Source organism: Polyodon spathula, chromosome 22 (assembly GCF_017654505.1).
Source record: "Polyodon spathula isolate WHYD16114869_AA chromosome 22, ASM1765450v1, whole genome shotgun sequence".
Taxonomy (NCBI): domain Eukaryota; kingdom Metazoa; phylum Chordata; class Actinopteri; order Acipenseriformes; family Polyodontidae; genus Polyodon; species Polyodon spathula.
In genome coordinates this window covers 5,403,550-5,431,412 of record NC_054555.1, presented here as the reverse complement: position 1 = coordinate 5,431,412, position 27,863 = coordinate 5,403,550, and the positions used below count along the sequence as shown (strand labels likewise).

The 27,863-nt window shown below is 37.3% G+C and overlaps 2 protein-coding genes across 5 annotated transcripts in view; one reads left to right on the top strand and one right to left on the bottom strand.

The window, feature by feature from the left end:
* Positions 1-16,347, bottom strand: part of LOC121297178 (SH3 and PX domain-containing protein 2B-like) — a 43,700-nt gene extending 27,353 nt beyond the window's left edge. For both annotated transcript variants that reach the window (XM_041223283.1, XM_041223284.1), the window contains exons 1-2: positions 16,036-16,347; positions 9,604-9,684 (exon numbers count right to left, since the gene is read on the bottom strand). In XM_041223283.1, coding sequence (XP_041079217.1) covers positions 9,604-9,684; positions 16,036-16,107 — 153 coding nt within the window. In that variant the 5' untranslated portion in view covers positions 16,108-16,347. The remainder of the gene's footprint in view (positions 1-9,603; positions 9,685-16,035) is intronic.
* A 2,510-nt stretch (positions 16,348-18,857) lies between these two features.
* LOC121296828 (F-box/LRR-repeat protein 3-like) lies at positions 18,858-27,257 on the top strand. 3 transcript variants are annotated; one of them, XM_041222658.1, is made up of 6 exons: positions 18,858-19,251; positions 21,437-21,532; positions 24,209-24,587; positions 24,898-25,020; positions 25,211-25,382; positions 26,578-27,257. In XM_041222658.1, the coding sequence occupies exons 3-6, from the start codon at positions 24,210-24,212 to the stop codon at positions 27,219-27,221; spliced, it is 1,317 nt and encodes a 438-aa protein (XP_041078592.1). In that variant the 5' UTR covers positions 18,858-19,251; positions 21,437-21,532; position 24,209; the 3' UTR covers positions 27,222-27,257. The 3 variants fall into 3 exon arrangements, with proteins under 3 accessions (XP_041078592.1, XP_041078591.1, XP_041078593.1); XM_041222657.1 differs by lacking the exon at positions 21,437-21,532; XM_041222659.1 differs by lacking the exons at positions 18,858-19,251; positions 21,437-21,532 and adding an exon at positions 19,866-20,111.
* Positions 27,258-27,863: the final 606 nt, after the last annotated feature.

Below are 27,863 nucleotides of genomic sequence, written 5' to 3'. Positions count from 1 at the left end.
ACATTAAAACAGCATTACACACTGAAAGCACATGAAGAAACACCATTGCTTGTGAGGCAAACTGTAATTAAACATGCTCTAACCAAGTAGTAGAGGCTTGCATATGTGCAAATGATTATTTATAAGAATATGTAGTGTACTGAAATGTGGTTCTTTAAAATGGGTTTAAAATGCATTGCGTATCTCTGACATATTTGTGCAGAACGGAAGGACTAAGCTGATGTAATATCTGCCCTGATGGTTCCAGGAGTTTTGATTTGAAATCCACACTGTGTGCATTTTCCTTACATATTAAATCAAAGGCAGCTTGCTTTAGCTGACATGGTGTATATTTAATAACCATCTGTTTGGTTGCCGAGCATTCCGAGGTAAGTTTTTGTTTTTTCCCACCAAAGCACATAAAATGGTTCTTTGGACAGTAGCCGTCCACATCGCAGTTTACATATTAAAAGGAGAAAATAGTCTTAAATGGCACTTGAACATCAATCATCCATGATTAATAAAAATAACAAAATAACCAAGCGACTTGCTACATGAGCGTCGACAGATCCCTGTTAAGTCAATTATTTTGACAAACTGAACATCAGAAAAAATATATGAAACCTATCTGCATTTCTCATATGTACTTTTCTAATATCTTGGACTCATAAAATATGCAGGACACGTTACAAGCAAGAGCTAAAACACTGCAGGTATTGGTTTCTATGGCAAACTAAGAGACCATCTGTTTTGTTTTTTTTTTCTCAGTGCTTGCTTCTGGCACTTTTTATTATGTGAATCTTGCTCTTTGCATTTGATTACATCCACTACAATCTACAACACTTCCAGAAACAACAGCACACTATTATAATGTTTTAGAGCCTAAAAGCCTAAAGCTCAAGGATGTTCCAAGGCAAATAATGTAACAACCTTCTACAACCTTTGCAGTTGTTTCTTATTAACAGACTCAAGGGAAGCTCTCAGACTCATTTCATACGCTGGTCAGCTGCTCAACAATGCTATGCTACAACAAACTGCACAAGCAAAAACAAAGCTCACCCTACATGATGACACAATGAAAATATTTCACCCATAATCTGACCCCAGGATTCACAGAACAGACTGATACCTATTGTTTATGCTTAAAACATTGGCAGTGCCTGTTTTGTTAACCCCCCCACACCCCCAGGACAATTTTATTTTGAAAGCAATCACTTTATAAAAATGATTACTATTATTATTGAATATCATTTAAAAATGTGATGACCCACGTCAGCTTTTAAAAACGTGATGACTCCCTTCCTCATTTTTCATAGGCCTCCCTGATGCACACCGATATCTGTTACATACACCAGTACGAAAGTCAGTAACGCCAGCTAGCAGCAAGTCAGTTGGACAAATCATCAACAATTATTACATTTGGTTTATGGGTGGTCTACTCCATTATGCAATCTTAAGCGATGTGCTTCAGTTATTATTATTTTAATAAAGACTGGAACCCTGTTTTGGTGGACTACTAAGCTGGAGTTTTGGTGCACAAAAGGGAAAAGGACAGGCATAACATTGTGTTGAGTAAGGAGTCAAAGACTGCAAAAACGAACAAAACACAACTAAATCGTTTTTATTCTGTTGATGGTTGACAATAAATAATCTATTGTTTCTTATCAGAAAACAAAACCAAAAACGATGTTGTATGCTGTTAAATGAAAACCAATCTTAAACTCAGTCAAAAGAAAATGTTTCAGGGCTTGTATAGAGTGACCTGTTACTGAACTACACAGAGATCACTCAAAGATTACCATGACATTTCTATGTCTTAGCCTTCTTGCCGTGCTTGATAAAAAGGGAGGTGCATTTCTCCAGCTTTGCAATAATCCTATCCAGTGATGCATGCATCTATGGCTGGCTTTACATCTGGTCATTCTCAAACAACAATGTGCAACCAAGAGACCAGGAGTTCAGAGTGTGGGAGGAAGTGCATGCATGTGATTTCCCCAGCTGTGTCAGATTCAGATCTGGAAACACGCCACACATTTAGGCTGAGACCACAGCCCTGCATTCTGTAGGGGTCGGAAGTGATTTTATCTTGGAGACTGTAAACAGCATTATTAATGATGTATGATATATGAGGCAAGAAGGTTTGCTGCTTAATCTGCCTGTATATGCAAGATATATAAATATATACACACACACACACACACACACACACACACACACACACACACACAACACAATCAGATAGAGATAGGAATAGATTTTAGTCTGATCATACAGTAGGTTATATTGGACAAATTTTATTACATTTACTTTGGCTATCAAATATAAACTGTTTAAAACAATGCAGTGTTGGACGTTTAAATCAGCCAGGATTCTTTTTTACATTTTTAGTTTGTCCAGTAAGTGGGAAGAAATTCAATTGATCTGGTGGTCTGCATGTTTTGTTTCAACTAAGGAGCACTCTTAAACACCTTACACCAGCTGGAAGACTTCTTTGTAATCGTCTATCGTGTATATAACATGTATAGAATAGGCAAGACAGACAGTTCAGTTTGTGCAGACATAATACCTTTACAGTTAGAGGTCATGTTTCAGTTTATTACAGTTAAGGAGAGGAGAGACACTCGCTTGCATTTCTTATATCCACCCCTGCCCTTCTCACATACTGAAACACAAAAAAGAAGTTACTGCTAAATCGCACTACTCATTGTAGTTGACCAAACCAGGAATACAATCCTTCTACCTCTTATTGTAGTTCATTATTTAGAGGTAGGGTTTTCTGTAGTTTGCTGTAACTGGACAACTGCCTTTAACAGTCGCTGACTAATTGGCCACAAACTTGATCTAATAAACAAGACATCAAACTCACCTTCTCCAGACTAAACCCATTCATAATGGCAACGATTTTTCGTCTAAAAGAAATCGCTAAGGTTAGTTGACCTGAGATCATGATCTATAACGACGCTCTCATTGATGACATGCGCTAGCTTCAGAGTGACACCATGCAACTGGAATGTTTACAGCACACAGGAAGGAAAGAGGGAAGCTTCTGTTTCTCATCCTGAACGGAATATTTAAACAGGGTTCTAAAACAGGCACAACTGTTTACTTAAAATAGCAAACTTTAACAGTGGTAAAACAATTGCTGACTATGGGCTTTCATGACATTTAACAAATATATTAAAGGTAGTGTGACATTTAAAAAAAGTATATAACAAAAAAGGTCCAGACATGGGGCCTTAAATACTAGTTCCTTGATCTCATTATGAAAAAATAAAAACATTACAAAAAGGGATGTTGGGAGTAACCCTTATGATTAAATGCCTTTACTATTTGCAACATGTATTTATTTATTTTGCACACAGATTTTCAAATCCCTTCTTGAAAGTCCCCTTTACTCTACAGCATGCACCCCAAAGTGTCAGCAGTTAGAAGAGCTCTTTCAAATATCTCTTTCAAATATTCTCGATTTTAAAAAGACTATGGCTATTAAACACATTAAGCATTTGGTTTTATTCTAAACGAGACAGCAGTACATTTTTGCAGACAACCATCCCAGCCAGACTGTGAACAGGAATGACCCTAAGGGGACATGAGAATATTTATTCACTGTATACAAAGCGCTAGAATGAATTCCAAAATTGCCATTTCATTGCCATTCCAATGCAACAGATTCCATTTCTGTGAAAGAATTACATTATAAAACGGGTGTCCAACGGTCCAATAGACAATCCTGTAACTGTTCGACCATGTCTTATTTTTGTATGCTTTAAAACCTAATTAGTATTTCTTTAATTTTTTCTCTCTAATGAAAGCCTGGAGCGGTGTAAAGCTTTGCTGGGATTTGCTAATGGAGCGTCTCCTACATATCCTGAGGCACTGTCTGGTGAAGCAGCAGTGAGAACAAGGGCCTTTTGCATTAGAATCAAGGGCACTTACTGTAAAGGAGTGGTAATTATTGAATGTGTCCAGGGAGCCAGACAATGAGCCCTCTTTAATAGAATATGAGAGAGATAACAAGGTGATTTCTTCCCCATAAAAACCTCAGAACTGTCTGGTATTTATTCTTCATTTAAACAAAATGTCAGGTTTAAAAAAAAAAAAAACTGTTTAAAAACATACCCACAACAAGTGAGAGACTGCAAAGTCAGACAGACAAAATAAGAGCAAATTGAAAATAGAGTAGCCTTGCATTAAAATAATCTCAGAAATTGCAAGGTAAAACCAAATCACAATATTTTTTGTAACAACTCACATAGGGCCTAAAAAGATAAATCTCAACTTCAAGTGTGCCTGAGAAAGCATTTGTAAAAATGAAAAGCCGAATGTCATTCACCCAATTACCCAATGGAACTGGGTCCTGATGAGTTACTGCAAATTGCTGTGGCATTTCTGAAAAACCAAGAAGACTTAAAAGAATGAAGCACAGTAACCTCTCAAAAGCTTGGAGACTGAACACAGGAAAAAAATACGCTCAAAACTGAAAGTAATTTAAACCAGGGTTTTGTTCTTTCCTAGCTTGACGAATAAAAACTACTCTGGTGTATAGTTTTGCAAAAAGTGTTGACTTGGCTTTATCCACACATTTTTTAATATAATAAAACAACATTTAACATCCGTTTTGTATGCTGTGTTTTAATAATAATGTTCTGGTAATCTGTTTTGTGTCTGATCTCGACATACTGTTTTAGGTGCAGCAGGAACAGCAGAACTGGCATGGCCTAGAACCAAAGATACTGTTAAATCTATTAATATCAATTCGCTATTCTATTACAACCTGTGTGCCAGTGCACTGCAGATGGGAACAATATGCTGGTACAGCACACGGTCTTCAAATTGCTGATCAAAATAATACTAAAATAAAATTCAGCTGTGAAACAAGTATGTCGTTTTATACATATGGCATCATCAGTCCAAAATTACGCATGGAAATTTCTTCCAAGAGTCATAAACAAAGGCAAAAGGTACTGGCAGACCAAACTGAAGATTGGGAAGAACAGTGTGGACCAATGCCCAACTTCTTCCACCTGCTAACTTATGGAATATTGTCTATATTCTATATGCACTCTCCATCAAAATTCATCAATTCCTGATAATCCACACTGATCACTTTGCTATTAATATGACTAATGTGAATTTGAAGCAGCGGACAATGGAAACTTTACATCTCTCTGGACGACTTTTTTTTTTTTTTTAAATGGGAAAATGGATCTACAGTAATAATGAATGTCATAGCATCTGGATCTCAGGCTAGCAACTGGGTAAATCAAGCATTACTTAAACAATTGCAAACATCCCATCCTGGAAGTAGCTATACTGCAACATCTGAAAGGCATCAATTAATATAAGAAAGAACATAAACACTGAATAAAGGTTCCAGAATTAAAACAGTGGTAAGGAAGCAACACATACTAGAAGACATGCTAAACCATTGAGAAAAACAGGTGTAGACAACTAAGAGTTGCCGAAATAGTTTCATCAAACTTTACCTTAAATGACTAATGCAATGAGGTCTTTAAGCACAGTTATTTTTCTCTAAATAGCAGTTTTCAACAACAAAACTGGCAAACTATCCGTGAGATCCTATTTAACTGCTAGTTCCTGACTATTTCCTGTCTCGTTTTTCATTTCCTCCATCCCTTCCTCAGCCTCCCTCTGGGGGCAAGTGAAACTCACTTCCCATACTCGAAGGCCTGGTCACACCGGCTTCTTCCTCTGCGAGCCAGAGGGAAACCTCCAGCCAAAACTTCATAAACCCTTTTCTCGTTTCCTTTACAGCGCTCACTCTCTTTCCATCTGTGCTAGTCTCCCACTCTGGGAAGCACGTCTGTTCCCCAGCCCCGGAGCCCAGTCACACCAGCCTCTACTCCACCAAGGCAGCTCTCAGAGAGCCTTGCATGTTTCCATCTTTCTCCTTCCAGCATTTCAGTCTCCCCCTCCCCCACTACCCAGCCTTGAAGATCTGGCTCCGCCCACCATCTTTAGCAAAGGTGATTCTCAATAAGCCTGGGGAGACATCTGGACTTCTCTTTATCTTTTTGATGCTTCTGCTATTCTCTCCATGAGCCAAGGGGAGACCCTGATTACTAAGCACTCTCCTCTCGTTCTAAACCTGGAGGATCTTTCACCACACAGCCCTTGCTCCTGCCCATTGATTTATTACTCCCGCCCCTTGATTTAGTGTTCTTTTTTTTATATATGTATAGACAGATTTTATCAGTTCAGCATTTTCTAAATTATGACACAAGCATCTAATTGTTTCCAGACTTTAAATATTGCACTTGGTCCTACACATGAGAATCAAACCCTAAACACATTGTAAAGAGACAAGCCCTACAAAAAATTGACAAAATACACATTGACAAAATAATATTCTTTCCATTGCTGTATTTGAGAAATTACACAGCATAGAAAATATGTAACAGCTGTTAAATGCAAAAAAAAAAAAAAAAAATGCACCTCAGTATTTGCATTACTTTAAATATATCAATTTAAACTAAATGCTGTTCAGTAAATGCATTGTTAAATCTATTTACTTTGCACGCTACAATTGGTTGCACATTAGCATCATGTTACACGCAAAACAAAATTGGAACAGTGTCTTAAATCAAATATTTTAGTTGCATTTATCCCATGTATACAGTACTGTGAAAAAGTTTTAGGCATGTGTGAAAAAATGCTGTAAAGTAAGAATGTTTTCAAAAACAGACATGTTAATAGTTTATATTTATCAATTAACTAAATGAAAAGTGAGTGAACAGAAGAAAAATCTACATCAAATCCATATTTGTTCTTAAACACATACATTTGAGGCACCCAAGCATTTATTTTACAGCAACAGTGAGATAATTCCTTTACAAATATTAAATGTCGAAACTAAAAACTTGGGGCAATTGTCTTGTTAACGGTGTTATTATTTTGATATAAGCAAAGTTTTATTTGCTGTTTTTCCACCAGAGGTGGAAGATTACTTACCACTAGAACTATTATTCCTCACCGCTCAGGAATGTGTAATAGTATCTAAGTATGATGATAGCATGCTTTTGCATTTTAGCCCTCGGCTATATATATATATATATATATATATATATATATATATATATATATATATATATATATATATATATATATATATATATATATATATACACACACACACACACACACACACACACACACGTTCCACCCACCTAGCTTTCAACTGATAGTATTTTTTATTTTTTTTTTAAATTTGATACAGAAAACATAATGGATAAACATACAGTGATGTTCAGTGAACGCTATATAATAATGTTTGCCTGACTGTTAAACTCTGGCATTTCTATACACTGAAAATCAACTACAGTGATTCAAATGTTGGCCAACTTTTGCAATGAGAGCTGCTCTCCCCTTCACGCATCACTCCTAAAAGAAGAGTTGTTGTTCGATTGAGGACAGCTATGGGATAGTGCTATTAAAGGTCAGGGTCTGATTTATAGCTGGGGTTATCGATTGCTGTATACAGCTCCACCCTCAGTCAGTGGGTTTAGTAAAAACTCATCTGCAATCTGCCTTGAAGACCAAGACTGATTTTTGGTCTCTGCGGTCCGACTGCAAGCATGCCTGGCTTGAGCAGAGCAATTATGTATTTTCCTTTGCTGGACGTGGCAAGCTATGTTTTTAATCAAGCCCATGTGGGCAAGGCAATCCTGCAGGAAGCACAGAGAGTCTTCACTGAAATCAAAAACAGTTGGTTGCTAGTACTGCCACACCATATCTGATGCTTTGTAGATTATCCATTTCAACAGGAGATCTTGCACTACATCACATGTTAAGAAAAAAGTTGTTTCTGTTTCTGCAATTACCTCATTTACACATACAATACCCACACTTTGACACATGTATAGAAATCAGTTTACATAGTGATTGTATCGCTGGCAGGCAGCACGGCATGGAGTAATTTGTACCATATGAAAAATGTCTCAGCTTTGTTTTGTGTTTTTGATAATGAAAATGAATCAGAAATCACGACCTGCCCTCTGAACAAAAAAAATGCAGACAGATGTAATTGCGGTGCAGTTGCTAAACAAACCTGTGTGTTGAGCCACGGCAAATTATATTTTTCAGTGGAGAATTGTTTTTCAGGCAAGATGCCCTTGGCTTGAACATTTTACAGTCTTGGGCACTTGATCAAGAAAGAGATCTTCAGGTGCTTTTTAATCTGATTATATTTTCATATATTTCATGTCAGTGAAAAAAAAAGTCTAATTTAATAATGATGTTATATTGAATAAGGATCTACTTCTTTAAAACATTAATTAAACTGACACCAAGTCTTTTCTCATTGTCCTGTGGGGGAGTGGCAGTACAAAACAACTATGAAATGTATCCAAATGCCACATCAGCATTTATTTTGTTCAGGAATACTAATCATTACTCTACAGAGCAAGTTGAGGCAGATAGATTGTGTCAATAAGTTCCATGCATTCTGTAAACCTACATTTATTTTACTTCACAAAACACCAAGTCTAACATTTGAAGCTATCAGTGATGGCTTAGAGGTTAAGTTTTATTGAAGCATTGTGTCAGAGACAGTGTAAAGGGAACAGAGTGCCCTGGACTAGATGGCCCTTTGAAATGAATTAATTCCCAGGGTTTTTATCCTGGATAAAAATAATAATAATTTTAATCACTGACCCTATGTATATGAAAAGCATGTGGCTTTAGTTTATTTTTTGGGAGCAAAATGTTGCAATATCCCTAAAATAGTTTACAGAGATGGTAGCTTCCCCACCCCCCACACACCTTCACACAGTACACTCTAAATCATCTCTTCTCCACCCAGAAGGCTCCCTGAACAATGTGTGTTGAGCCACGGCAAATTATATTTTTCAGTGGAGAATTGTTTTTCAGGCAAGATGCCCTTGGCTTAACCAAGGGGCACTTGATTGACTTCAGGTGCTTTTTATATTATAAGGGGACATAGCAAAGATGATCTGTAAGGATCCTTCTTTAAAACATGTTAAACTGACACCAAGTCTTTTCTCACCTGTGGGGGAGTGGCAGTACAAAACAACTATTGTATCCAAATGCCACATGAGTGTTTTGTTTGTTTTTGTCTACAGAGCAAGTCTAGATTGTGTCAATAAGTTCCATGTTCTGTTATTTAGACAGCTAACACGATCCGGAGCTGTCGCTACAGGCCAGCACAAAACCCGGACAACACTGCACTTTGTTTCACGATAAATTGTATTTGCACCACGACCCAGAAGGTAAACAATGTGGCGGATTGGAGGAGTGGTTAACCAAGGGTCATGATTGACAGGATAAAAGGGGACATAGCAAAGTGATCTGTTCCTTCGACATGTTTAACGTTAACCGGAAGGAGTACCATATTGTGAATCCAAGTGATGGTTTTGTTTAAAAGTTTTTGTGTGCAAAGTAATCTGTCTAACCGGAAGGAGTACCATATTGTGAATGGTGAGTGTTTTGTTTGTTTTTGTCAGCACTCACTTCTGACTGATGACCGTGTTTGTATATTGTGGGTGTAGTAAAGACTGTGTTTACTGTACCACTTTATTATATTGTACTGTTTTTGATATCAATACTCAATGAAATAAATAGAAAAATAAATGCTGGTACCCTTACCTGCAGATCGAAGAACTTGCTGTAACGCCTGTATATGTTCTCTGTAGATCCATCAGACCAGGAAACCTGGATGATATATACCTGCAGAAAAAAAATTGTAATTGTTTAGTTTATAAGCAATGCAGATTCCTAGCTTGTTACAATCTGGTCCACAGAGATTAATCAATGGAGGGTTCAACTACATACACCCGGAATGTTCAGCTTCAATATGTAAGAGCACAGATGGAAGGATGTCAAATCAATTGATCTAAACTGTGGTGGATCACGCATTTCGAGAGGCTTGATTTTCATAACCTTGCTAAACAGACCCCATGGTTTTGGGTTGGAAGAGTCTGCCTGAAATCAAACTGGACATGGACTGAACATAGGGATGTGCTATCATCTTACACTAGACTACACACTGTAATACTACTGTATAAAAGGACAACAGTGACATTTTACTGTAACTGCATCCTAGTGCAAGTATATATTACCCAATACCAAGTGTTACACTAAGAAATGCAAGCTTATTTGAAGCTTTGTTCGTTCCTTTCAACAGAACCAATTCTAACATATCCATCTCACCACACTTTCTCAAAACCAGCCAAAAAAGTAAAGACCATTTCCTGTACTATCCATTCCAAAGACATTTTAAACTCATCTACTAAGTAATTGAAATGTGGCCTACATTTGCTATTTCTCAAAGAAAATGTAGTAGCTTGTAATTCCTTTTGACACATACTTGACTCTACTGGAAAGGAAAAGGTTGTATGCAATTTCATGGCCTACTCCCTAAGAAAAATGGGTTTCCATACTGCTATGCAAAGAGCATAAAGTGGGCAATGTCACTATCTAAAACGACTATTGAAAACCTGTCTAAACATGAAGGTGCAACCAAAAATGTTGTTGAACAAGATTTTACTCTCAGGCTGAGAGGGGAGAAACAGAGGGATACTGAGGATAGTAAAAGAATGTCATCCAGCTCAAAGACTGTCCGTTTTATGTCCAGGGTTGTCACCTATCCCTGTTTCCCTAGATCGTCCTGGTTTTGAGAAAGGTGTCCCGGGATTTCAATATGCCTTCCCGGGACGCTAAAAGATCATGGATTTGATCTTATCCCATTTTTAATCTTATGCTTCCACATCATGTTGATAAGATTACTACAGCAACACTGCATTGCCAGTCTCGCAAGTGGCGCACAAGTTAATAAATCAAGATAATATTACTGCAATAGACAGACAGTATTTTCTGGATATACTATTAAGAGAGTTAAAGCTTTTAACAATGGTCCTGCTCTTCAGATGTCCTGGTTTTATGGTACCTCTGAGGTGCTAACCCTACGTACGTCCCGGCAGAAGCAACACTCCTCCTAAATGTTGCTTACCAAGCAATATTTTATATGCATAACAGAACTGGTTATTAAAGCTGTCCAGCCAATTTGAATTATTTCTGTCAGAACTCTAAAGGAAAGTCATTATTAAACAGAGATTTTATAAAGGGAAGGATAAAGGGAATCCATGAACTACAGGGGGGGTTTTTTTGTTATAAAGGATGAAGTCATTACAACAAAGACGTCACTGTGGGGCTGACTAGTGACTGAAAGGACGTGTGGTCAAGTTCAAATCCGTTGACGTAGGGTTATTTTTAGTCCACACGGGCTCATTTCCACACCACTTGTATGAGGTTTGATTCAAGTCTGTTTGGTCATTTCCAGCTTGGTTTTGAGAGCATCGCCATACTAGGAAAATAATACCAGGTAGCATGAAGCGGAAATATACATCATATACTTCCCCAGGAAGAAGTGGTGAATATAATTACGTTCAGAATGAGGTTTTCTTGACCCGGTGACAATGTTTCCTTTGTACAATGCTAAAACCTGAAAATGGCATTAGCAAATATCATACCAGAAGTACTATACTTTGTTTTTTTCCATTATACAAAAGAAAAATGTAAACCACTTTTGCTCTTAATCCAACTCCTATCACGTCCAATGAGTTTTCTTATAGTTTTTATGAAGGAACAACGCCATCTCCTCCACGTTGGTCCTCCGTGCTACTGATAAATTAACTCAAGCAAATAATGCATGGAGGAGATACAGGTACGGGATGGGAAAGGGATGCACCTTCAGAGAGTGGAGATACGTTAGACATGTTAAAACGGAACAATGATGGTGGACAAGTGAAGTGAATGGAAAGAAGTGTAGAAAAACTGACTTTAAAATATCAGCTTAAACTGCCTAGCTAGTAGCAATATAAATACTCATTGTCCGCAGTTGCAACTTTATTTCGGATCAACAGAACCTGTGATCAGACAATCAAAATAATACGGTTCAGTTCTTTTACTATCCAAACACTGTTTGACGACTTGATGCAAGTACTGGCACAACAGTTGATAGACTTGGCTAAATGAAAAAGTAATGCTGCTGAGGTGTAGCTTTATTTTTTCCAATGCAGATTATATTCTGAATCAAAGACAGCTGCGAGGTTAGTCTTCCAAACTGACGAGATTTCCTCAACAGCCCACATCTGTGATGTCATGTGGTCCAGTACAAGGCAATCAATTTGGGAACATTTTGTTACAAGTATACTTTAAAATGAAGAGCAGATCCAATACTAGAAGCCTATACTTCTGCTAAAGTGTTCTTAGCACCCTGAAGAGAACTAGACAGATGAAAAATTACAGTCGTTTAATAGTTCAGCCAGTTTGGTTAGATGGTCTGAATTTAAATTTGGAAATTGTTAATTTTTACATACAGTGGTACAATATTCACAGTACGACTATACGTCTGAGCAATCTCCTTGTGCTGTACATTGGTTCGTTTGTAACTTGGTCATTAGGTATCAGGTGATAGTACTAGAATTCAGAAACATAGAAAAAAAAGTCTACTACCTTTGAAAAAGTTTTAATAAAATCCTGATTCAAAAGCATGGGATCTTTTTATCCATGCATCAAAACTTTGTGCCAGAAAAAAAAAAACAACATAATACCAGGCTAAGAATAAAAATGCATTACCTTTTCCTCAGAGTTAAATTTACAGCCTTTTCAGCACAAACAGAAACAATATGCAATAAAAGCCAAGGGTTCTTGTTCTAAAATAATGGTTAGTTGGCAAATACACAAGCACAACAAACTTTTTTTTTTTTTTACTAAACAAGGAGGAAGGCAGTTGGAAATTAAACAATGGCTGCGTCTGGCTCATGCTTCTGTTGGCATCCAACCAAGCCTCTGCTCCACGCCAGAGCCGGCACCAGGAGAACAAGGCTGCACAGGGAAGAGTTCAGGAAGAGCTGGCCAGCCCCCTACTGTAAAGGCAATTACACTAGAGCACTAAAGGAAAAAAAAAAAAAAAAAAAAAACTATGTACTGTACACTTCATTCCAAAAGTCTGAGGGTCAGGAGAGGCAAAAAAAAACTGCTGACAGTGGAAACACCAAACAATGTGTATTAATTTCACTAGAACTACCAGATTTCCATTTTTGGTTGTTAAATGAGTACAACATGTATATGCTACTTAAGCACAGTATTATTCCAACAAAAACAACAATAATATATATATATATATATATATATATATATATATATATATATATATATATATATATATATATATATATACAACAGATGTATACAATACAAGAATGTTTCTATTGTGTTCTAAAGCTATAATATCCACACACCAGATTAAGGGCATGATGTGATCAATCTTACCCTCGTTCTGGGGAATTCTACAGCATCAGGGGGACCCCCTTGACCTTTGTATTGCATCAACAACCTATCTGTGGTTATCCCAGGAATTCTTCTTAAAAAATAAGTGGTTAATACAACCCAGGGGTGGTTCACTGTAAAATACCGTAAACAAGCTGTGGTTTATACTGATAGGGTACAGACTGGTCGCATCAGCATCCAAGTATACTTTGTACTTTTGAGTCTGCAACTCTGTAGTTGAATAAAGCCATTTAATATAAAATTGCTTTTCTATCACAAACATTCCTGGCAGGCCCGGCCCAGCCCAGCCCCCGTCCCCCCTCCTCCAGTTCTAAATGTGATGGCTGACAGGCGTTTTAGCAGGCACAGGTCTCAGCACTGTACCTACTGTGTACTGTATATGTAACCAAAAGACACGCTGTACTGTTGCACAAGCTTGTGATAAGTGTATGTTTGTTAGACAGGTGGGTGTATAGAAGTAAAATGATTTAAATATTACTGTTATGGAATGCATAATTATAATGCAGTAGTCATCTTAGGCTACAATCAATGTCCTTTAAATATATCTAAATAACAGCCTGTTGCAAACTAAATTGCATGTTGTATTCTAGTTTTTCTAAAGGAATGGCCCCCTATCTTTATAGGCTATATGATATTATATCCCCAGTCTCCCGATATCTTATACAGTAATCATCCTTATTATGAGTAACCTGTAAATTAAGAATGTTGCTTAAATCAAATGAGTCCAATTCTTTAACACAATATGAAAATGAAGTTCCATTCAGGCTTGTGCAACAATCTTATACCATGTCGTTTTATAATGACATTTAACTAGGGGAAGAATGTCAATACCTTCAGTTGACCTAGTTTAATCAATAATATAGTACTGTTTACATAAGCAATGAAAACAACACAGCCGTTTGTGCAGGCAGAGCAAGCCTACTGGATATTGACAACAGGTTATATTTTCATCTGCAAAACATTACAAACAACTATGCTTAATATCACTGTCCATTTATTTTCAAGCTACAGATTACTTTACATTAAAAACTTTGTATCAATCAGCATTTTTTTTATGTATTAGCAATATTGTATAGAGCCATCATGGTAGATGGCAGCATCTATAGTGTTCACTGTGTGTGGTATTACCTCATCGCTCAAGTGAAAGTCGAACTTTCCAGACTAGTACACAGCAGAATAAAAATCACAAAGAAAACAAAAACTTTGATAAATAAGGGATTGTTATAACAGTTGCGATTTTAATTACTGTATATTGTAAGGCATATTACTGGGTGTAATGCTGGTGTATACTTGAGTATATTGAATGTAGTACTTTCCTTTAGAATTCTATCTTTGTTGCTGTGTTTTTAGAGAAAGAAAGAAGGGTGATAGATATTTCACTATAAACAACAAATCATTTGGGCTTCTTGCAGAGGAGGAATGCCTGGATTCTGGTTCTGGTTCCACATTTATGACAATGAAAATTAATGTACCACATATGGTGCTACCATTTATTAAATGTCTACATCAGCAGCTCTTGTCAGACTTCCTGGATATCAATAGAAACCTACCAGTATACCATTTACTGTCCAGTATTGTAGGTCTAGTGATATTTTAAACACCCCTTATGTTAAATCTGTATATTTTTAAGAGGCTTTAAACCTCAGAGCAGGTTTGCATATTATCTAATGCCAAGCGCTTGGATTGAAAACTAAAATGCCTGTGAATAAATGTCAAAACTTGTTCTGGAGACAACACCATGCTGTTATATATGAAATAGCCCAGCGCTATAGACATACTATGTAATGTTAGACAAAACTACAAGTATAGCGTAAGTCAACAATAACGTTTTTTTTTTTTGTTTGTTTTGTTTTGTTTTTTAAACTTATAGGTAAATCTAAGCTTTAATTGCGAAATGAGCTTCATATCAGATTCATATATGCAACGCCAATTAATGATATTGTAATGCTAAATGCAAGACCCAATTTAGCACAAAGTTCCTGGAAATCCAAAACGCGCATTACTGCTTTAACACCACTCGGCAATTTAGAACCACTTGGAGCGCACTTTGACTACTCCTACTCTGAACTGTTTTGTTCGATTTTTTTCTGTCTTAATGTGTCAGGTATCAATTAATACGCACACAAGAGGTAACTAGGTATTTGTGTATGTGTGTGTGTGTGTGTATTTTTAACTTCCATTATAAATCCAGTAACAATCGAACGCAGGAAACAAAACATCTGTTCATAAACGTTTTGTTTCTTGCGTGCACATGCGTCTTTAAGTACATAGGGAGTTTGCGCTTTAACGCACCGGAATAAAAACACATACACAACCAAAACAAACAAAAAAAGGCTGCTGTAGATCAGCCATAGAAAAATAAAAATACTCAGATTCAAAACATTTCACTACTTAAAGTAACATTCGACCCAAATCACAGCCTGGTACACAAGGTGGCTACACTCGCCACCTACTGGTTCACAAGGTCGCAGCAGGAATGTCTATAGTGGATACAATACAGTACACATTAACTCATTTAAACAGTTTGTTTTATAAACAATCAAACTGAAAATGTTTCAATTTCTTATGCAAGTCTTTGCCTTTAACCTGATTACTCTGTTTGTGTTTTATACTAATCTGTGCCATTGTTTACATTTACAACTATGTTACAAATCAAGAGATTTTAACACTTAAGTTTAACAGGGCACACGCGGTATAGCTAATCAACAATAACGCTATTTTACGTACATAATGTTTATTGGGATTCCTCCTCTTCTGCACATCTTGCACATGCACTTGCTGTATACTCCGTCGGGGCATGGCTGTGAAATTCCTCAGATCTTCATAAAAAGTCGACTGTACAATCGCGGTTTTGCAAAGATCAGACCCGATTTCCAGAGATACCACATCCAAACACTATCATCTGTGTAGGCCAGATATCGATCGGCTGCCCTGGATTTGACTACGGCTGTGTTGCTCTTGCATACATGTACCACAAAACAAAATCTGAGATCTTTCGTTACTCCTTGCTGAGTACTGCAGCCCAGTGGATCCGCCAACCCCACCAAACTATTAGCCAATCCCAGCTGGTGGTGGAGATTCGATTATTACACTACCACGTGAAAGACCAGCCCTGCAAACAGTTAAAGGGGACGCGCTTTGGAATTCCAACTGGCTTTGATCTGTCTTTTGCAGCAGAATGTTTTCCCTGTAGGAGAGATCTATTCGCCTGATAACGCATTCATGATTATTACCAATTGCACCATTTCTGTGGCAGCTTTTTTGGAATAAAACAGCAATTGAAGTTATGCAACCTGTTTCCACCAGGTAGCCTTCATTCTGCATTCCAAATTATGTATTTAAACTTCATAATTTTCATCGCATTATTGTACTGGGTGTTTTTAGGGTGCAACCTTAATTTTTCTACACAAATGACAAGTTTGTATTTTTGCATCAAAAAATCTGATCTAATTTCACCTTCCCATCTCCAACAACAGTACCTAATTTGAAATGCGACACAAAAGTGATTGATTGTATTGAACTCCAAATAGTGCAGTGTTCCTGCATTTGTGTTGGCATTGTTCCACGTCACACGTCTAGCATAACAAACCCGATTAAAGTTTAACATAACATATTTGCATATTATTTTTGCAGTGTTCCTTGGTTACGCTATTCACATACCATGATTACCATGTTGTGCATGATTTTGAATACGCTCTGCCATGCCTGTCTGTGCCAATGCTAAATCAGAATCTGCAACAACTTTGTAGCAGCTTGCAGTTGTTGTAGCTTTTTTTCAGATTGGTAAACCACACGTATATTTTATCAATAAACTCCGTACCTCCAACTAACAGGGAATAGGCTCCCCACTGGAGGAATTTTGAATCTAATAATATATCAGGTAACAGTAACTTTAGATGAAAACTGACATTTTCATGCAGTTTAATTGATTTATATTGAGACAGAAGCCTGTTTTTGCAGTTCCACATTTCAAATAACTGCATGCAGCTTGTTGATCAAGACAGTTTATCCTCCCTCTACTGGCTTATAGTTTGTAATGCATGTGTATTATAAGTAACGACTGCTTGGTCAAAGCTACTCAAAGTACACAGCACTTGCTTTGCTTTCATTTCCCAGTCACTGCTCCTTGTCTACAGAAACATACATCAGCACATACTATGCAATTACATTAAAACTAGTTTCATATTATTTTGAATATCCATCATTTAAATAAAGGTTTTGCTTCACTAACGTTTGTTTTTAGTTTATAGACCGTTATCAATACATCTGCAAAACACCTTACTGGATGATAAAATTCTGTTCAGAGTATGGTTAACCAATACAAAAAACAAAACAAAAAAAAAACCCAAAACTGTTTGTATTCCTTTTTTTTTTTTTAATTTGTTCTGATTGTGTGTTTTATATCTGGATAACTAGCAACTAAATTCTTTATGGTTGGTGGGATGGATTCGGATAACTGCTGTACTTTCAATAAATACTATCCTTTCATTACATTGCTTATATGTGGCAACACCGTCCTCAGGTATTAGGGTGAACAGCTGCACAGTTAAACCCATAAAACCCGGTTCAGTGTCAGTGACATCAATGAGTATGTCAAGCTGTGCCTATGGATGACAGCACAGAGAAGTAGATCGAAGTATACACGTAATCTAGAGCCTGTACAGTATTTTAGTGACGTAATTTTCCAATGTGCTTAAGCGCTCAAGGAAGTATGTATGTGTGCAGAGGTAATTAAAGCATTAGACAAATGTACGTAGGTGACACGAGGTATTTCCAAATAACATTTGCAGAAAACAATTTAGACGCAGTACACTACTGCACTATGCATGGTTCTTAAATACAGACCTTTATAAAATAATCACGTACATTAGAAATGTTTTGCACTAACTGTTCTATTTCATAAGCGAATACAATATCTGCACATTTGCTAAAGGTGTGGTTAACAGCCTACAGCTCTTGCCTAGTCAATTATTCTTTGAAGTTAAAATGAAAGTTATCAGAGCAACTCAATTTCATATCATTCGTAACAAATGTGTACAAATAATGTGCAGTAAACAATGCAGGGATGTTTAAACAGTGACATATTGCAGCTGGATTTCTTCTACAGTATGATTTTATTGTACTGTACTACATACATCTAGCTGTTGCAATATTACAATACTTTGGTAAATAGTACAATATGTGACTGGTATTTATTTATTATTTTTATTATTATTTTGCATGTAGCATCAACCAGGGAACATGTTGATGTCTCTCTTCTCACCAAAACATAAACCAGTGTGTTTCTGTTATTTACAGATTATGTAGCAAGCAACCATTTTGTTTCAATAATGTTACAGTCAGCACATTTTCTGCAGCTACGAATGTCTCCATTTTAAGAGCTTGTATCACCATGGCAACCAACCAGAAGAACTCTGCAACCCTTTTGGTCCTAAAGCCTCATGTCACAGATGTAACCGATTTCACTGACCAATAGCAGACACCAGAGTGGATGAGGCCGCCTGTGACTGATAGATGTAGGTGCCAATCAAGCTTGCCCTGTCAAGTCTGTGTACACAGTGGCTTCTAATTATTGTGGGCAGAGTCGGAAAGAAGCTCATCACAAGAATACACAATTGCACTGTATTTATTTTGTATGTGTGTTCAACTTAAACAAATAAAAACTGAATTAGCGTAATAGATCGACATATATTTCCATTTTGGATTTTAAATCTACTGTTTTCTTCTTGGTCTCGAGGTGTGGCAAGGTTTTTTTTTTTTTTTTTTTTTTTTTTTTTTTATTTAAACATCATTACCGTTTTTCTAAGGTGTCAGATATTGCAAAAAAAAGGCTTTGAAACTGGACGGAAAGCGGACAAAAGAGAGACAATAAACCCACATGGCTGCTGTTCCTGTCTCATCAGTTCACTGTACCAGTTTTACTAACTGCGCAACGCCGTGCAGGTAAGATGTCAGGAGTTTGTCTAATGTTTATGTAATCTTACAACAAAAAACAATACGGGTTATATATATATATATATATATATATATATATATATATATATATATATATATATATATATATATATATATATATAATATATATAATGGCGTATAAAAAAGGTAAACGTTTGCAACATCTAAATCTAGATTTAGGGTGTAAGAAAAAAATGACTATAAATAAGCAGAATCTTATTTATATACAATCCAACTATGGTGTGTGTGTGTGTGTGTGTGTGTGTGTGTGTGTGTGTGTGTGTGAGGAACTTTGCAATTTCATAAATTACTACTTTTGAACGTGCATTCATACAATAGGTCATGGTTTAAAATGCAATTGAAAAAGAGTAAATAGTTATGTAACACTATAGTATTCGGAGGCAGTGTGGTCCAGTGGTTAAAGAAACAGGTTTATAACCAGGAGGTCCCTTTTTTATTCCCTGCATAAAAAAAACAAGAGAGTTCTGGAAAATAATAATAATAATAATAATAATAATAATAATGTATGCTGGAAAACAGTGACCAGCTTGGAGGTCCTTTTCTGATTGGATCATAAGGAGTCAAGCAGGGCTCTTTGCAGTCCCATGTTTCTTCGCTCTCCCGTGCAGCTTGTGTTGGCATTAAGTTGTCACCGTGGCTCAGTTTGAGTAAGAGGGAGGCTTGTTATGGCAAACTGAACTATTCGAATAGCAGGCGGCCGCACGGGAATTACCTGCAGCAGCAATATACTGAAAATGGCTTCTCTTAAATGGGGATAGACGTAGGAAGAATTGAAGACAAGTTTGACGAATAACTAGTTGTTTTAATGGAAGAAACAATAGATTCGGGTAAGTTCATTCACCACCTTTTAAAATACGATATGCGTTAAATCACAATTTCAAAAGCGTGTGCATATGGTTTTGTTTCGAGTTTTTTTTTAAATATAGCCGGGGAAAGAACACAAAAAAATAAATAAACGACGTAGGCTGTAGTCTGCACAATATTATGAAACGAGGGATAGGTGATCGTGCCTTTAACTTAGGGCTGGGCTTCTGCCTCTATTGTGAAGGTGAGTCTGGTATCCATAATGTCACGCACAGGCATCAATTAGGTACTTGGAACTTGGGCTGACATGCTTAGTAGTTAAAAGTCAACTGATAACAGAGTGCTATCAGTGCACTATCAAAGTTAGTGTGACTGAAAATAAATTCTTCTTGATATAGCATATTGCAGGTCTATATATATATATATATATATATATATATATATATATATATATATATATATATATATATATATATAAAACACATTCTGTTTGTCATTTGGAAATATATTGTCTAGTTTTTAAAGGTTGTGCAAATGTATTTTGTTGTGGTGTAGAAACAAATATAGACATTTATCCTGTGAAAAGACTGAGCAGAGCTTTAGGTATGCAGCTGAATGTGTGCTGTGTGGAGATTCCTCTCACTGGAGACCTCGTTTTAATATTAGTTGCTCACTGGCTCACACTGGATTAATAGTTTCGGACATTTGTCCCTTACCGTTTGGAAGAGGCCTTTAGTGAGATGCTTGGTCAGGTAGAAGTTGTAATATCAGCAATGAGGGAACACTTTAACACTGCAATGGATTGGCATTGTCTTGGACTTCATCATACCCTGGACTACAGGTGTTGTTTTCTACTCTCTGGCATTACCAATATGTACAAGTGAAATGGTTTGCTCTCTCTAAAGGAACAAACTTTTGTTTCCAATCACATCCAGAGGTTGGACTACAAATTAGAAACATCTGCCAAAACACTGTTAGCAGGGAGGGCCACCCTTGACGGTCAGGACAACTCTGATTCGACATGCTCTTGTAGGATGCAATGTGTTGAAAGTGGCCTGGTTGGGTTAAGAGGACCAGAACCGCAGTCATGGACAGTGCCTTGTATGAACCCTTCAACTGCTGTCTTGCCTGTTGACTGAAACGGACAGAGATTAAAATATGAATATACGGCAGGGAATACTTTAGTATAGCAAACAAATCAGTTAAACAAGGAACAGTCCATTTTTACACAAGTCTCCAACATATGACAAGTGATGTAATTGATTTTGTCCAACCCCTGTAGGTATGCAGTGTGGTACATGTGTTCTACATTCTGATACGTTTGTTTTCAACGTATTTATTGAGCTAGGAAGAAAATTTGGAAGGAGGCCCGGTGAATGCCCATGGCAGCAGCAACCTCAGACCATCCATCCAGTGTGAGCTAGAACTCAGAGCCGTTCATTAGGTAAGAAGGACAGTGCTTTAGTTATTTGCTGTCCTCATACGATCGCTAGGTCTGAAGTCCATCAAGACGTATTAATTAATTAAGCAGTGATCGTATGCTTCATGTTTAGCTATTTTTTTGTTTGCTAATCAAGTAAAATAAGATATTAAGAGTTGTACAAATCTTTGTTTGAGTTTGTTCATTTTGGCCAGATTTACGCTACTTGATGTATGTACTGTATATATGTTACGGTACGTCACAATTTTGGCAGATCTCAAGCTTTACTGGTAAATGTTGACATTTACCAATTAAAGTGGTAGATGTTGAAATAAATACAATTATGCTTTACTTCCGACATTTACCTCTAAATGTGAAGAATAACCAAGTGCTTTTACCAGTAAGCTTTGGTAAATGTCCAAAAAGCAATGTGTTTCTTCATAGTTCCCAACATTTACCACCTTACATGGTAAATGTTCTCAGTTACCAGTGAAGTTTAAGGTTTACCAGATTCTGACTTTTACTGTAACATATGCATTTATTTCTTAATCTTCATCACTTTGTGAATAAAACTTTACATTGACATTTTTATGTACTTTACATTCTGTAAATGTACACAAAAGGTGATACTTAACCTATTGAAGGCTGTGTTGGACCATTCATCCAGCTCTTGCTATGAAAAAAAAAAAAAAAACTTTCACATGCAACGCAGTCTGTTTTAATCAGACATTTAAGTCCTTTCCAATCTTCATTCTGAGAAAGCCACAATACACAATATGCTTGAAAATAGATATGCTTTGCTTGTCACAAATGATGGTAACAGTAACTGAACCCTTTGGACTCTTGGTTGGCATTCATGATAAGAAAGTGAGTAAATATAATATCGAGGTAATTCATTTAGATGTGTAGTAGTGTTTGTGTTCTTGTTACTCATTAACTACAAAACAAAAATCCTGGTGATTTGGTTTGGGTGTGGCACCATTTTAAACAGGTAAAGTAGCACTTGAGGTAACCGTGGCATACTGTAAGTGGGTGGCATCACTGACATACAGATTTGCTAATTATATCTCTTTACATGAAGTATGGATCAGGTTGACAAAACTTGTTACAAAAGCTGATTCCATTGCTAACGTGTGGTGTGTGTATATATATATATAATGGTATCGTTATGAAATGTAGATTATTTGTAATTATATTACATGTCACATCCCCACTGTAACTTATTGGCAGTAACTACACTTACATTTTGCCAACAGTGTAGATCTCTTTTCTGGGCCTGCCCTATCAAAGAGTGCACCAGAGATATACGCTGACCTGGAATTGGAAGTACCCTTGCACATATAAAAACCTACATGGTATGCTAGATTATGTCAGATTTTGCTCAGTGTTGCAAATGTGTTACCATTTTTAAAAAAGGTAAAATGACAGCAGCTGTTGTCCCAGTAAGAAAAAAAAAAGATTAAGTGTGTGTGCGTGTGTGCGTGTGCGTGTGCGTGTGCGTGTGCGCGCCCCTTATTCAGTTATTGTTCTGAGGATTTGTTACACAGCAATTAATATGCACACATGCCATTGCATTAACAACCTTGCTAGGGCTTACTGTAAGAACTATAAACACGGCACAGAATGTGGTTTTCAAGGTCTTGTGGCTAGACATGATCTAGACACCAGGCTTTGGTACAGATCTTGTGAAATGATGACTGATAGTACAGGTAATTATCTTAAGCATTAAGGTCATGAGTGTCCTGATACCAGTCCTTTGGACAAAGAACAACTTCTCCCTGTGGCTAAACGTGTTTTGATATGAAGATATGTGGATCTCAAGAGGAATACAGGATCAGAGGATAGGATCTATAGTGACTGAGTGACTGTACCAGCTGATGAGATATGGGTCAAGCTACTTTTTTGTTTCAGAACTTAACATTTTTTCTTTTCCTCAATTTTTTAAATGTTCAGCACAGAGCAGTAAGTTTAAATGCATTGATAGTGTTGCTTAAAACATATTTCAAGTCAGAGCTGACAAGCAAGGATCTTGACATTCAAAAGAATTGTTCTTTCTTCATTAGACTGAATCAAAGTTGAGATAATAAATTCACATGTGAAATTTAATTTGACATGATTTTAGAGGAAATGGTGCTTCCACCTATTTGTTGTTAAATATGTGATTATTATTATTATTATTATTATTATTATTATTATTATTATTATTATTATTATTATTATAAGTCATTTCATTTTTTATTTTATACATTTGTCAAACCATCAGACTTACTTTCTCATTTGTATTATAGCTCCATTAAAATTATTACTGCACCCCTTTCATTGTGCTGGAAATCATTTGGTTATTCTTTTTGTCTTACTAAAATTTAGGATATCTTTTAAGCAAACTAAAGGTAAACTGCTGCATCCTGGGATACCTTTGTTGTAGGTCACATGGTCTGATTGTGGCTTGACCTTTGGAGTGACTTGGAACTACAATCAAGAAGCAGCAATAACTTTTCAACCATGAAGTTACCTTTTGACATATTTGCATATCACACATTGAAGTATAAAAATACAAGCAAAACAAAAAAAAAAACCCAAGAAAATGTTTTAATAAATAGACCTTGTTTTGCACTCCTTGTAAGACATAACAAGCTTAAGATGCACATTATGTTGTCATGCTATTGAAAACATCCTCACAATGCATGTGTTGGTTTTCAGAATGAAGCGAGGCAGACTAAGCATCAACCCTGAGAGTCAAGGTCTTTCTGCCTCGGAGAAAGGGAACAAGAAGCACAGATCTGGTTCTGCCTCTTTCTTTAAGAGCATGGCCTACAGGCAGAATGCCACGGAAGACTGGGGGAACCTGCCTCATCATGTGGTGCTGCTGGTGTTCCAGCACTTGTCCCTGGTGGACCGCGCCCGGGCCTCCTCTGTGTGCAGGAGGTGGAACGAAGTCTTCCACATCCCTGACCTCTGGAGGAGATTTGAATTCGAACTGAACCAGCCAGCCACTTCGTACCTGAAATCCACTCACCCCGAGCTGATCCAGCAGATTATAAAGAAGCACGCTCAACACCTGCAGTACGTCAGCTTCAAGGTAAAGGATTCCCTGGGTGTTCCTTCATCTCTCTGGCTTAGGTAATGTTTACGAAGCCTCAAAACCGATAAAATCATTTTACAATCAAACTGTTTACACCTTTTTACTTCAGGTGTGTTGAGAGGGAGTGGCCACTCAGAGAAAGACCACTGTGCTCTATAGTCCTTGGTAATGGTGGCAAACTAATTATACCAGCTTCTTAATACGTGCTATTGAGCAAGTGACTGTATCTCTTACTAATAGGTAGGTTAAAAACTGAGTTCTGATTTTACATTAACATTGTTTAAAACGTGTTTGTATTATGATGTAGGTGGATAGTTGCACAGAATCTGCTGAGGCTGCCTGTGACATTCTTTCACAGTTGGTAAACTGCACAATCAAGACACTGGGGCTGATCTCCACAGCAAGACCTAGCTTCATGAATGTTGCAAAGGTAAGAGCTAATAGTCACACGTATTATTGGCAAACATTAGCTTCTGATTTTCTTAGCTATTTCAAATTTGTGTTGCTGTTTATTTTACTTGAACTGTAAAGCATCTGTATACCATGAAGCTTTTCAGAACTCTTTAACATGCTTTTTAAAATTAAAAGCAGTCCAAATGACAACTCTTTTATTTCTCCAGTCCCATTTTGTCTCTGCTCTCACTGTGGTGTTTGTGAACTCGAAATCACTCTCGTCCATAAAGATTGATGACACTCCTGTAGATGATCCGTCTCTAAAAGTGCTTGTCGCTAACAACAGCGATACTCTTAAACTTCTCAAGATGAGCAGCTGCCCTCATGTTTCCCCTGCTGGTAAGTGAAAGCTAGTCTCCATTCTGATCTGAAGAAACTATTCACTGAAGCAATCGCTGCATTTTGTGTTTTGTTTGTTTATTATTGAATTGCCTTCCTTGAATTGAAGAAAGTACAGTCGAGTGACAGTTCTAAAAATTATTGTATTTAACAAAAATGATCATACATAGCATATTTTCACCACCCTAAATAGCACATATTGTTTATTTCACTCACCGTCACCTCTTAGGACACATGTGCAAACATGCTTCTGAGAGAGTTCCTTTTCACGAGCAACACACATTGTCATGTTGCTGTGATTGCTGTCAATCGCTGACCTCGTGGCTGAGACGGCAGTGCGTCAGTTGATTCGAGTTGCGACAGCAGTGATACCAGAATTGGGAACTTGTTGTCTTTCCGAAAGGAGACTCCACCCATCAATCTCATACGTTACCAGTTTGACCAGTTAAATAAGTCTCTCTTCCCACAAACCACTGTCGTTTGTTTCGTCCACCTCCTCCCTGCCTCCACCCTGCAGTGTGCCTTCTCCAGGGGGAAGGTGACCCCAAGTGCCACTTGTCCTGCCCGCTGGTAGAGCCATTCTTAATCACTGTATTGCATTCACCTCAGCTCGGCCGGCATAGGGATGGCTATCAAGCTCCAATGGACAAGACCGTGGGCCAGATTGTAATGTGAATGTATTATGTATCTGTCGGCTATCATGTTCATGTCGGGCATAACTGTTTGCCAATTGTTCATTTGCCATCAGGCATATCTTTCGCAAACAATAAACTTATTTTTACTACTAAATGGGTTTTCAGTTCTGCTTTGTAAGTTCTGTAGTGACAAGTGTCATCATGTCTTTTTCCATGAAGAGAAAGGTGGACCACATGTGCTGTGAGAAATGGGAAATTTCATATTTCTTTGTGGACATCAATGGAAAGCCAACATGCTTAATTTGTAAGCAACATGTGCTTGTGAAATAATAAAACATTAAAAGAAACTATGTATGAAATAAATGGATCCCTATCTATATATTTGATGATTTTTTTTTGCAATTTATTTTTACCTGTCTCCTATTGAATACGCGATATTCCGTGGGCTGTATGGCATCGCTCCTTATGTTTCACATCCCTGGTCTAAAGTGTTGCTTATTCTGTTTTAACATTTTGTTTTTAAACGTTTTTGTTTTGTTTGTTTTTTTTTACCTCTGCAGGGATTCTGTGTGTGGCTGATCAGTGTCACGGTCTTCGGGAACTCGCTTTGAATTATTACTTGCTGAGTGATGAGCTGCTCTTGGCCCTGTCCACTGAGAAGCACGTGCTCCTGGAACACCTACGCATTGATGTTGTGAGCGAGAACCCTGGGCAGACCCAGTTCCACTCCATCAAGAAGAGCAGCTGGGATGCTTTGGTGCAGCACTCCCCCACGGTCAGCATCGTCATGTACTTCTACCTGTACGAGGAGGAGTTCGAGCCCTTCTTCCGCGAGGAAACCCCTGTGACGCACCTCTATTTTGGGCAGGCTGTCAGCAAAGAGATGCTTGGTCGCATAGGACTGAACTGCCCCAGGTTGGTTGAGCTGGTAGTTTGCGCCAACGGCCTCCAGCCCTTGGATGATGAGCTCATCCGTATTGCTGATCGCTGCAAGAATCTGACAGCTATCGGCCTCGGGGAATGCGAGGTGACTTGCAGTGGCTTCCTTGAGTTTGTGAAGAGGTGTGGTGGACGGCTCAGCGAGCTGTCCATAATGGAGGAGGTGCTGATTCCAGATAGCAAGTACAGCATGGAGCAGATTCACTATGAGGTTTCGAAACACCTGGGAAGGATGTGGTTTCCAGACATGATGCCCACATGGTAAACTGTTCAGACTGTACATAACCACCCAACTGAGACGGTCTCTCTCCTCCCGACAGTAGATGGCATCAAACCAACTCGGGACTTCCCTTACCAATTTCATTATTTGGAAGACACATAAACACATAAAAGACATTTGATTCTTTCCACTTTTTCTAACAACATTATTTTGGATTAATTTGTCAAATAATGAAAATTACTTTAAAGACTCCTTTCCACATGTTTAGAAAAATAGTTCCTTAAAGACAGAGGAGAGATCATGTACCTACTATGTTTGGCTCCCCATCAACCAAGGCTTATTTTATATATATACTGTATAACAAAATAGCAAACGATCACATTGAAATTGGGAGTTTACTTTTAAAAGAGTTGTATTTGTTTGTTAAACTTATATGTCAGATAGAGATTTACTCATAACCCGTCACTTTTCAGATGCATAGTGTTTAATATTATATATTATAGATTATATATAATATGTTTTGTTCCAACTCCTTAGAAATGTAAAGAATGTCATGCTCCTTACATGATTCATTTAGGATCGTTTGTGTCATTAAAAGGGCAAATGGCAGATAAAATATCAACTTGATTATGAAAAGCTAAAGCCTGTTTTCTTGACTTTTCTGTGGTTGAAATGCTAAGTATTGAA

Excerpts from the sequence above, each read along its gene's own strand:
- LOC121296828 (XM_041222657.1), top strand. The coding sequence starts at position 19,187 with ATGGCTGCTGTTCCTGTCTCATCAGTTCACTGTACCAGTTTTACTAAC. Across the intron at positions 19,252-24,208 it reads AACTGCGCAACGCCGTGCAG|AATGAAGCGAGGCAGACTAA; the intron begins GTAAGATGTCAG and ends GTTGGTTTTCAG. Across the intron at positions 25,383-26,577 it reads CCCTCATGTTTCCCCTGCTG|GGATTCTGTGTGTGGCTGAT; the intron begins GTAAGTGAAAGC and ends TTACCTCTGCAG.